The sequence below is a fragment of the Myotis myotis genome, unplaced genomic scaffold (assembly GCF_014108235.1).
Source record: "Myotis myotis isolate mMyoMyo1 unplaced genomic scaffold, mMyoMyo1.p scaffold_m19_p_1, whole genome shotgun sequence".
In the NCBI taxonomy this organism is placed as follows: domain Eukaryota; kingdom Metazoa; phylum Chordata; class Mammalia; order Chiroptera; family Vespertilionidae; genus Myotis; species Myotis myotis.
In genome coordinates this window covers 104034925-104047729 of record NW_023416313.1, presented here as the reverse complement: position 1 = coordinate 104047729, position 12805 = coordinate 104034925, and the positions used below count along the sequence as shown (strand labels likewise).

At 42.9% G+C, this 12805-nt stretch overlaps 1 protein-coding gene across 1 annotated transcript; it reads right to left on the bottom strand.

Moving 5' to 3' along the window:
- Positions 1–9496: 9496 nt before the first annotated feature.
- Positions 9497–12114, bottom strand: LOC118667423 (pre-mRNA-splicing factor CWC22 homolog). Its single transcript, XM_036330751.1, is given in 3 exon segments — positions 9497–9679; positions 9771–9883; positions 9886–12114. Coding segments are annotated over 3 exon segments (2508 nt in total). The 5' UTR covers positions 12098–12114.
- Between the last annotated feature and the right edge of the window lie 691 nt (positions 12115–12805).

The window sequence follows — 12805 nt, the reverse complement described above, 5'->3', positions numbered from 1 at the left end:
AACTTTGTTGCCTTCAGTGGAGCTCAGAGCCAGCTCCTGCTTGCTCCAGCTCCGTGGCCACTGCTGGCTGAAAGCAGGTATCTGGGTTTTATCTTCTATAATTGAAACTTTGTTGCCTTCTGTGGAGCTCAGAGCTGGCCGGGAAGCTTGGTTTCCTCCATCACTGGAGCAACCAAGCCTCCTGCTTGCTTCAGCTCCTTGGCTGCCTGCCGCCATCTTGGTTGGGTTAATTTGCATATATTTGCTCTGATTGGCTGGTGCGCGTGGGTTAAGGTGTAGTGAATGTATGGTCAATTTTCATGTTTGTCTTTTATTAGATTAGATAATTTTGTATATTGGCAAATATTGCTAAACTCTTCTGAGTTCTAGTAGGTTTTTTGTATAGACTCCTTGGAAGTTTCTAAGACAATCATGCCTATTTCTCAGCCTCGTCTTGAGACCCTGGGCTAGTCCACAAATATCCTTTTTATGGCAATTACAAGAGGGCAAGAGAGCAAAAACCAACTTATGATCCAACCCCAGTGGTCAGGAAAGTGATTAAAGCCATTTTAGTCTACCAAGCTTTAGAGTGGCAGAAAAATGGCTCAGTTTAGCCAAGCCCAAACTCTAATTCACAAAATCCTAAGAAATAACAATAGCTTTCTTTTAAGCCACAAAGTGTTGTAGGTTATTTGTTATGCAATATTTGATAAACTAGAGGCCTAATGCATGAAATTCCCACAAGGGGCTTGGTCCCCACCATGGCAGTGGCTGCCTCTGCCTTGGCCTCTGTTGCCCTGGCTTCCTCCAGAAAGTCGTCCAGAAGGACGTCCGGAAGGACATTTGGTCTAATTAGCATATTACACTTTTATTATTATAGATAAGACATACCAATTCAAAGTATAAATTATAGATTCTTTAGAAAACATGTAAAAGGGATTCTACTAACATTTCTAGATTTAAAACAAAATTTAATAAATATTTATGTATAACAAATTAATTTTTATAAAATATTTTATGAATATAACAATATTTTATTCTATCTATTTAGATAGGCACATGTATGATATATAAATATATATATATATATATATATATATATATATATATATATATATATATATCCTCATTATTTTCTCTTATCTTTTAACCAAGGGATTTTGCCTCACTGCAATTATTTACCATTTTCTCATTTACTCTTTTTCACATAATTAATCTACTAGAGTTGAAGCAGGAATTTTAGGGAAATATAGGCAGGCCTAGGGATTTTTTTAGAATTGGGGTCCATAGAAAAGCAAGGGGCTGCAGACTGGAGAAGGTACATTTCCATAACATAAGGAAGCCAGGTGCAGTTACATCTCCATAAGACAAGGGCGCTGGAAATAGCCAAGAAAGGTCTATATTTACAAAATAAAGAGAAGGAAGCCCTTCATTCAGACGGAAAAGATGAAAGCCCAGAGGGAGGGAGTGGGGGAGATGTGAGGTTCAACCTTTGAGCCCAGGAGTTACTATAGTAACCAACTTGAAGGGGAATATTGACCAATCAGAGGGGATATCAGGCACCAGGATCTGCAGCCTTTATAAGCATAGGGAAAGGAACCCAGTGGAACCCTTTTCCCCCTCCCTTCTTGGGAGTCTGTACTTGTTCTTCAATAAATTTCCACCTTTGCTATACCACTTTTTTTCCGTGTATTCATTCTTCCATTCCGGGGGACAAAGAATCCAGGTTCCAGTCCAAAAATTCGGTATCAAAGTCACCCAAGTACATTATAAATAAATTAAGAGTTTAAATGTCTCTTTTTCCTGGTGGAATTTTCAGTCATTTAATTTCTTAAGGGTTGAAATCTGGCTCCCTCAAAACCTAATAGCTGTCAACAGGCATAAAAACAAAGCACCAGCCCCAATCCACAGGTAATTGCACCAGGTGCTTTTTACTATAGAGATCAGAGAGAAACTCAGTCAGGGCAGTAAAGAAGGAAAATTATACCTGGAGGCTGATTAGCCAGGTCTCAATCTAGCTGTCACTTTGTGCATGGTGCATTTTATTGAACCACTTCCCTCTGGCACAAGCAGGAAGTCTATCAGTGGGCTCAATTTTGACGTCAAAGGTTATATTGATTAGAAATTACCAATACTCTCAAATGCAGAGTTGTGAAATCCCTTCTATTTAGGTTAAGAAGATATAATAACATTGAGAATGACACAGGCTTTACAATACCTGATATTTAGAAACATTTTCTTATAAAACTATTTGACATTTTAAATTTAATCATCATTTTTATTGCTTGAATCATTTATAAATATACAGTGTATATTATATTATTATGTAAGCTTCTAGTTCTGTGCAAAGCTGAAACAGATATTCTGTTTATATTTGGGGCAAGGATATTAGGTAGAGCCCCAATGCCAGGTTAGAAAAATTAGCAAGCCTGCAGCAATGGTTAATCTAGGGCAGTGCCACATGACTCAAAGTTTCACAAAGGCTTAAATTTGGTCAACTTTATTTTTCACATTGAATACTTATCACTTATGATTGTACATGAATAGCAAATATGAATAAATATTTTTATTTATTTATTTTTTAAAATGTATTTTATTGATTTTTACAGAGAGGAAGAGAGAGGGATAGAGAGTTAGAAACATTGATGAGAGAGAAACATCAACCAGCTGCCTCCTGCACACACCCTACTAGGGATGTGCCTGCAACCAAGGTACATGCCCTTGACCGGAATCGAGCCTGGGACCCTTCAGTCCACAGGCCAACGCTCTATCCACTGAACCAAACCAGGTAGGGCAATATATTTTTATTAATCAATGACTATGCTGAAAGGCCAGGTTTTAAAAATAATATTTGAAAATACGAATAGTGAAGTTTTGGCTTAATTTTTTTTAAAAAAAATCAATAGATGAAAAAATTTTAGATCAACATGTTTCATTATTATTTTAATCCTAATTACCACTAAAAGTCATTCTTAGCTTTTGAAAACACAAGCATTCTCATAGATACAATGGAAGCATTAACATGTGTAAATCAAGCTGAAATAAACTAAAATATGTTTATTCTGTAGCCACATGAAAACTCAGTTGTAATAAAGATTTAGGATTCTGAGCAAGAAGCTAGATCAGATGATGATGAAACAGGAATTTTAGGGGAATATAGGCAGGCTTACGGCATTTTTAGAATTGGGTCCATGAAAAAACACAGGGCTACAGATTGGGAGAAGATACATCTCCATAACACAAGGAAGCCAGGTGCAGGGAGCAACAACAGTTGCATTTACTTAAGACAAGGGAGCTGGAAGTAGCCAAAAAGATCTATATTTACAAATTGAAGAAAAAGAAAGAAAGCCAGAAAGAAAAGAACAATGAGGGAGGAGGGCAACACCTGCCCCATGTGGTCTTTGACCTTTGAGTTTAGGAGTTACTATAGTAACCAGTCTTAGGGAATAGTGACCAATCAGAGGGGATATCAAGGCTGCAGCATCTGCAGCCTTTATAAGCCATAGGGAAAAATAACTCAGTGGGACCCTTTTCCCCACCCCAACGTGGGAGTCCATTCTGTGGGACTCTTTCCCTCTCCCCACGTGGGAGTCTTTACTTGTTCTTCAATAAATCTCCACCTTTACTATACTACTCTCTGTCCGTGGATTCATTCTTTGACTCTGGCAGACAAAGAATTCTGGTCCTAGTCCAAAAATTCCATTTCAATGAGTATGTGTTTATATCTATATTATATAATACACTAGAGGCCCGGAGCACAAAAATTTGTGCACTGGCGGGGGGTGTGTCCCTCAACCTCACTTGTGCCCTCTCACAGTCTGGGACCCCTCGGGAGATAATGACCTGCTGGCTTAGGCCTGCTTCTGGGTGGCAGAGGGCAGGCCCAATCCCTAGGTGCAGCCCCTTTTCGGGCTCAGAGCAGGGCTGATTGGGGAGTTGGGGCCCTGCCCCCTGTCATGCACAGAGCAGGGCGGATTGGGAGGTTGTGATTCCACCCTCAGTCACGCTCAGGGTAGGGCTGATTGGGGGTTTGGGGAACCGCCCCCTGTCACACTCAAGGCAGGGTTGATGGGGAGGTTACGGCACCACCCCCTGTCATGCACAGAGCAGGGCCCATCAGGGGGTTGGGGCGCTGCCCCCTGTCACACACAGAGCAGGGCCCATCGGGGGGGTTGGGGCTCTGTACCCTGTCACACACAGAGCAGGGCGGATCAGGGGATTGGGGAGCTCCCCCCTGTCATGCACAGAATAGGGCCAATAGGGGAGTTGGGTCACCACCCCCTGTCACACACAGAGCAGGGCGGATCAGGGGGTTGGGGCACTCCCCCCGTCACACTCAGGGCAGGGCCAATGGGGAGGTTGTGGCTCCACCCTGTCACACACAGAGCAGGGCCCATGGGGGGGTTGGGGCATCGCAACCTGTCTTACACAGAGCAGGGCTGATCAGGGGGTTGGGGAACTCCCCCCTATCAGGCACAGAGCAGGGCCAATCAGGGGGTTGGGGCTCCTTCCCCTGTCATGAACAGAGTAGGGCGGATAGGGAGGTTGTGGCCCTGCCCCCTGTCACACACGGAGCCGCAGGGCGATCAGGGGGTTTGGGCGCTGCCCCCTGTCAAGTTGCTCCAGGGGCCAGGAGGCCTCGTGGCTCCTCTGTTCCCAGTGCTGGGAGGCCTCCTTACTCTGCTGATCCCGGTGCTGGGAGGCATATTACCCTTTTACTATATAAGATAGAGGCCTGGTGCAAGGGTGGGGGCCAACTGGTTTGCCCTGAAGGGTATCCTGGATCAGGATGGGGGGTCCTGCTTGGGTGCCTGGCCAGCCTGGGTGAGGGGATGATGGCTGTTTGCAGCTGGTCACACACCCTTCAGGGTGGGGGTCCCCACTGGGGTGCCTGGCCAGTCTAGGTGAGGGGCTGAGGGCCATTTTCAGGCTGGCAGGTGACTGAAGCTCCCAACCTCTCCTTTTTTTCTTTTTTTTTATTCTGGGATTTATTTACCTTCTATGGCTGTCACTGGAGCTGAGAGTCGGCTTTAGCTCTGAGGCTCGGCTCCAGCTCTGAAACCTCAGTTGCTGAAAGCAGGGATCTGGGTTTGTTTGGGTTCTATAATTGTAACACTGTTGTAACTCCAGCTCAGCCAGCTGGCTGAAAGCATGGGGTTTGTTTAGCGTCTATAATTGCAATATAGTTGCTTAGAGTGCAAGCTCAGAGCCCAGCAGTGGCAGGCGGGGAACCTTGGCTTCCTCCTTCACTGGAGCAAGCAAGCCTCCTGTTCTCTTCAGCTGCCTGGCTGCCGGCCACCATCTTGGTTGGCAGTTAATTTGCATATCGCACTGATTAGCCAATGGGAAACATGTCGGAGGTACGGTTAATTACCATGCTTGTCTATTATTAGATAGGATATCTATCTAGTTAACCATTTGTATTTATACAGGATGTATATGTGTATATAGTATGTGTATAGCCCTATTAATATAAAGAAATATAAATAATTTGAAAGTGACAATAATTTGTTTTAATATATTTTCATTTTCTTAAAAGCATTGATACTATTGCTCTCATTGATGTTATAACAAGAGTCTTAGAAATATCATTACCTTCTTTAAAAACATAATTTCATTTATTAGCCTGTGACATAGTGTTTTCATAAATAATTGAAAAAATAATATATTAGGTTTTAAGTTGTAAAAAATTAACTAAATTAGCATATTAAAGTAGTAAAACCAATAAAGAATAGGAATTTATATTTAAGTCTTTTATCCATTTTGAATTTATTCTTGTGTACAGTGTAAGCTGGTGGTCAAGTTTCATTTTTTTGCATGTACCTGTCTAATTTTTCCAACATCATTTATTGAAGAGATTGTCTTTACTCCATTGTATGCTCTTGCCTCATTTGTTAAATATTGATTGACCATTGATCTACATGCCAGTTGTTATGCCAGTACCAGGCTGTTTTTGTTGTTGTTTGATTGTTTTGTTTTGTTTTTTTTGAAAAGTGTAGAAAAGAAAGCAAGACTTTATTAACTACAACAAAAATATACTTAGGAGAGCGAAACAAGGAAGGACATAGCAGAAGCAACAGGGGAGCGAAGGCCTGGCTGCTTTGTCTCATGGGGAGTCAGAGGAAAGGGGGGGCCTTGGAGACAGGTTCAGGGGGTAGCCCAGGACTAATTGCCACTGCCCATTGCTCCTTTGGTTGCAAGTCTCACAGGGTCCCTTAGAGGTTAAGGGATATGGAAGTGGGGAGGGAATGGCATGGGTGTGCTCCTGGGAAGGTGTGCTCCTGGGAGGGAGTGCCAAGCTGTTTTGACCAGAGTGGCTCTGTAGTATAGTTTGATATGCAGTATTGTGATCCCTCTAACTTTGTTCTTCTTTCTCAAGACTGCTGAAGCTATTCAGGGGTGTTTTTGGTTCCATATAAATTTCGGGAATATTTGTTCTAGATCTGTGAAGTATGCCATTGGTATTTTAATAGGAATTGCATTGACTCTATAGATTACTGTGGGCAGTATGGACATTTCAATGATGTTAATTCTTCCAACCCACAAACAAGTATATGATTCCAATATTTGTATCTTCCTCAATTTCTTTCTTCAATGTCCTATAGTTGTTTGAATACAGGTCTTTTACCTCCTCAGTTAAATTTATTCCTAGTTACCTTATCTGTTGTGGTTGTTCTTGCAATAGTAAATGAGCTTGTTTACTTAGTTTCTCTTTCTGATATTTCATTACCAATATATACAAATGCCACTGATTTCTGAATATTAATTTTGTATCCCACTACTTTGCTAAATTCATTTATTAGATCTAGTAGTTTTTGGTGGAGTCTTTAGAGTTTTCTATGTGGAATATATCATGTTATTTGTGAACAATAACAATTTTGCTTTCTAAAACACCAATCAGAAAGAATATATGCATCCCCACATTCATAGCAGTTTTATTTACAACTAGAGGCCCAGTGCACGGATTCATGCACCAGTAGGGTCCCTCAGTCTGGCCTTCACTCTCTTGCAATCTGGGGCCCCTCGAGGGATATAGTAGTGCCCAAAGCGGCAGGTGGCTAGGGAGAAGCCCAAGCCAGAGCAGTGCGGTCCCAGCCCCTCTGTGCCTGCTGCTGCCTATTGGTTGTGTTGCTGCTGAGGTGGGAGAAGCTCGCCGCTGAAGTGGCACTCACCAGCCATGAGCCCGGCATCTGACACCCATCAGTCAGCTGAGCAGCGCTCCTGCTGTGAGACTGCTCTGACCAACAGGGGCAACTCCTGTCTTGAGTGTCTGTCCCTGGTGGTCAGTGCACGTCATAGCTACCACTCAACTGGTCATTCAGTCATTTGGTCACTTAGACTTTTATATATATATATATATATATATATATATATATATATATATATATATATATATACACTAGGGGCCTGGTGCACTAAGATTCGTGCACTGGGGGTGTGTCCTTCAGCCCGGCCTGCGCCCTCTCCAATCTGGGAGCCCTCTCAAATCTGGGAGTTTCTGTCTGTCTTTGCAATCATATGAGCAAATTATCTGAGATCCCCAACCCAGTTTGGTTTGTTGTTCACAGAATAATAGAGGCATTTTTTTTTCTTCACTTCATTGGTGGAGATTTCCTGGAAGTTTTAGGAATCTTCCCTTTAATTTTTCCTAGACACTCTGATTTTTCTTATGTCTCTCACCTTTGCTTTCTCTCCATCCCTCACCGCAACAGTAACTTGCTCCAGGCTCACTTTGTTCCAGTGTCTAGGAGATCCGTCTGCCACCAGAACTATGACTCCCAGCATTCCTGATGCTCCCCACACTCTGGGCTTCTGCTTCAGGTCCCGGGGCTGCCACCAGAACTACTATTCCCAGAATTCATGGTGCTCCCTGCAGTCTTGGTTTTCCTGTTCTGCTCTGTCCCATGGACTCCCACTCTTCCAAGTCCTTAAAGCCACCATTCTCCTCTCTACTCTCCATCTGGTGGCTTGGGGAGACAAGTTCCCCAAGCCTCTCCACTCTCAGCCAGTTCTCCCGCTCTGCTCTCTGCCCAATGGCTTGGGGGACCAATCGAGGGATCCACATCCCCCAAGCTGCTGGCTTGCCTGCTATGCTCTCCGCCCAGTGCCTGTGTATGCAAATAAACCCACCATCTTTGTCAAGTTAATTTGCATACTCACTCCTGATTGGTTGGTTAACATAGCGGAGGGATGGTCAATTTACATGTTTCTCTTTTATTATATAGGACTAGATGCCTTGTGCACAAAATTTGTGCACTGACGGGATGTTCCTCAGCCCAGCACCTGCACCCTCTCCAATACAGGACCTCTAGAGGGATGTCCAACTGCTGGTTTAGGCCCAGCAGTAGGACATCCCTCTCTCAAACTGGGACCGCTGGCTCCTAACCGTCTCTGCCTACCAGCCTGATTGCCCCTAACTGCTCTCCCTTACTGGCCTGATCACCCCCTAACTGCTTTCCCCGTGGGCCTAATTGCCCCTAACCACCTCTGCCTCGGCCCCCACCACTGTGGCTATGTCCAGAAGGATGTCTGGAAGATGTCTGGTCTAATTAGCATATTACCCTTTTATTAATATAGCTAGATAACCAAGATAAGCAAATAGCCCAAGTGCCCATCAATGGATGAGTGGGTAAAAAAGCTATACACAATGGAACACTACAAAGTTATAAAACAGAAGTGTTGGGATCCAGCCCCAGAAGGTCCAAGGGTTCCCAAAGGTGTGGACAGAGTCAACAAAGAAGGAATGACTCAGAGACAGCATTCAGTTGATCAGCAGCCTAGCCAGGTTCTCTAGCCAGGATCTCCAGCCAAGTTCTGTGTTTATTGTCTTGTTACATCTGTATTTATACCAGTTGATTTTAATCCTATCCATTGTATTCCAAAGTTTAGGGTGTTTCTTATCTCCATTCCAAGGTTACTCTATTGTTCTATTAAGCTACAAGGAAGTAACTGAAGGAGATTATCCTAAGTAAAGATTATGTAGCTTAAGCATGATTGTTCGTAGTTAAAGTGATTAATTACCTGCCTGGCACTTAGCTAAGGGGTTTTATTCCCTCCCTAACTCCAGGGAAAAATCCCCACCTGGGGAAACAACCTTTCTTGGAGAGGTGACCTTGGTTAAAACACATAACACTAAGAAGGGGAGCCAACATATTAAGGACAGTATGCCATATATGCCAGGTCCCTTGAAACATATGCTGTGCAGATGTTTCTTCCCTGCAGAGACTGTGTCAAGCAGCAAGGATGGACCGGCTTCTGGCAAATTCCCCCTCTTTTATTTTTTAAATGATAGCGCATGTAAATCAGCGGCCACCTCTTGGATTGGGTTGTTTAAGACTCGGAAGAAGACTGACAAGTAATGATAGCGAGCACAACAATAAACATAGTGGATGGAGTGCACACAGAGCCTTGTAGAAGGTTGCTGGTCTCTTCAGTCAAGTATTTCAGCTGTCCTTAAGTCGGTGGTTTGGTTGTCCTTATTGATCTGGCTAGAGGGCGGTGTCACTGGCGATGGGCTTCACAAAGTGTCAGTGCGTTGAACGGCTAGATCAAAGGGTCCATCAGGGCCGCGCTTGATGAAGGTGTTGGCGTCCGGGGAGAAGTCAGCTGTGCCCTCTGGGTCGGCTGATATGGATGATACCGGGGAGGAAGACGATGTGGTGGAGATGGAGGGTGGTGTGACATAAGGTCGGACTACGGTCTGGAATCCACACAGGTGAGTCTGCGTCCTATGGAAATATACAAGCATATCCTCTCCCCCAGGTTAAAAGTACATCAGGTCCCTTCCAGGCTCCTGTAAGTCAGTCTCTCCAATTTGGGTCCCTTGAATTTTTATCTCTGAGTTTTTCTGATCTCCTTTCCCTTTCAGTCCTTGTTTCTTGGTGCCTTTGCTCTGATCTTCTTGCTTCCTATCATGTATTTGTTGTTTCCTGATCAATTTATCTACCTCTTTGCTTCTGGTGTTCCCTTGTTCCTTCTTTCCTATAGCTTTAGCTGAGGCAGAGCTCTGACAGCTGGCAGATGAGGAATTGCTGTCTTCGCTGGAAGACTCTGAGCTGCTGTCACTGCTGTCCGAACCAGAAGCAGAGGAGTTGGACTCTGCTGAGGAGGATGCGGAAGAGGAAGAGGAGGAGGAGGAGGCATTATTTGGCTCAATTTCTGGTTTCTGTGCCACAATGACCTTTGGTGTATTTTTGAGATGCTCACGCAATTCATCCGTCAAACCTCCAAGACCTATAGAAGTAAAAAAGTTGATGGCAAAACGAGTGTTTCTGGGATTATCTAGGGGTAATAACCCTTCAAAGAATGGCTGTAGGGTTTCATCCTTTAATCTTGCATTAAGTTTAGGAAGACCCATGTATTCACACAGTTCTTGGAAAAATATTTTAACAAAAATCCTACTGGAGGATGTAGTGGTTTCTTCACTCAGCTTTATACATTCAAGAAAATTCCATGGAAGTGAATCAGTGTATAGAAGATGAGCAAACATCTTAGCAACATTTCTCAATTTGTTTGTCTCCAAGCGATGGATGCTATCATACTGTTCTTTAAATATACTTTCAAAGGATTCCATGTACTCTTTCTTTAGCATGCAAAATCCCCCAGCTAATAAGCTGGAAAATTTCTCATATGTTCTTTGTTGAGCACAACAATCCAGTATCATGTTGCAGAGTTCTTTTGTTTGGCTTTCAGGAAACTCCATTTTCAGCAATTTGTGAGCACATTCTTCAAAATCTAAACTTGACTGAATAACAAGATAAATTGTACGACGAAATGAGACTAGATTAATTTCTGTTTTGTCATGAATAGTCACTTTTTGTCCTTCTTCGTCTTCTTCTCCCTCCTCCTCTTCACTACTTCCAGCATCTTGATCTGTGTTGGAATCACTATCTCCTTCATTAAGAATTTCCTTCTTAATAGCTTTGTACTTCTCTTTATTCTCCATAAAATTAGGATCCATCTTGAAAACATTAAGAACATCTTCTGGATTATAGTCATCTTCCAGAGGAAGCATATGGGTGAACTGATCATCTTCTTCCACTAAGTCAAGTCCTTCTAGAATAACAGGGTGGTCCTTGAACCCATCTTTCCTTACAGCAAACATCACTTCAATCATGTACTGAACTCTTTTGTCTATTTCAGACTTATGGAGAATGTTTCGAAGGTGTTCAAATATAGCATTAATTCCTCTTGGTGACACCTGTGTTAATTTGAGGCCGCATTCCTTGAGAAAACCAATAGCTACTTCAACACTATCATCTGTTGGTCTTTCCAGGAGCAAAGTGAGCATCTCTAAGCGTAAAACTTCATGTACCACACTTTGGTTAATAAGATGTGCCACAAATTTTGAAGCAGTCAGACAAAGTTGCTTATCATTTCTTTGATAGCTTTTCCGAAAATTAAAAATTAACCTCTTGAGGATTAATTCTCCGATTTGTGGAAATTTTGAGTTGATAATAGCCACTAATGCTGCATAAACATGGGTGAAGATTGGAGAAGCACTCTGTGCTTGCAAAACAGATCTGGACAGCAGGCCTCTCCCTCTAACTATGTTTTCTTGAAGGAGTTCTTGAATAATAATACCTATATTAAAAATGTTGACTTTGTTGATAAGACCATTAATTGACTTCTTTAGAGCTTCCCAGCTCATCCTCTGGTAAGCTAAGCTGTTTTTATCTGTGATCTGTTCTTGCATCATCCTGAGCTTTGCAGGAGGAATATATGCTCCACCAGTATGAGTAAGAAGAGGATCCAGCTCATCTTTCTTCCTCTTTGCAGTAGGCTCATCCTGAGCAGAGGAACTTTGGATTACCGATGGTTCTGGGCTTCTTCTCCCAGGCAATGAAGATTTCCGGTACCTTTTCCAATCCACATCTCTTTCTCTTTTTCTGCGTTTCTCTCAGTCCCTACTTTGTGACTCCATGCTGCCATCATAAGAACGTCCTCTTCTTGAACATTCATTGTCTGACCTGCTGTAGTCAAAGTAATCTCTATCCCGGGGGGATCTTTCTTGTTCTGCATATCTGTCTTCTGGAGAGATGGTCCTCTGATATGAACTGTTGTTTTCCCTTCTGTCATGACCTGAAGAATGTTTTATCTGTGCCACACTACTTTTCATTTTCTGCTGCCAGTTGATCCTATAAATCAGACTCCTTAAGCGGGTCCAAATAACAAGTACCAAGGGTATGAGTTCTCTGACAGTTTACTTTTACTGTCTGCAAGGATCACATAAACAAATGTTGGGGTCCAGCTCCAGCAGGTCCAGGGGTTCACAAAGGTGTGGACGGAGTCGGCAAAGATGGAATGACTCAGAGACAGCGTTCAGTTGATCAGCAACCTAGCCAGGTTCTCTAGCCAGGATCTCCAGCCAAGTTCTGTGTTTATTGTCTTGTTACATCTGTATTTATACCAGTTGATTTTAATCCTATCCATTGCATTCCAAAGTTTAGGGCATTTCTTATCTTCATTCTAAGGTTACTCTATTGTTCTATTAAGCTACAAGGAAGTAACTGAAGGAGATTATCCTAAGTAAAGATTATGTAGCTTAAGCATGATTGTTCGTAGTTAAAGTGATTTATTACCCACCTGGCACTTAGCTAAGGGGTTTTATTCCCTCCCTAATTCCAGGGAAAAATCCCCACCTGGGGAAACAACCTTTCTTGGAGAGGTGACCTTGGTTAAAACACATAACGCTAAGAAGGGGAGCCAACATATTAAGAACAGTATGCCAGAAATGCCAGGTCCCTTGAAACATATGCTGTGCAGATGTTTCTTCCCTGCAGCGACTGTGTCAAGCAGCAAGGATGGACCGGCTTCCAGCACAGAA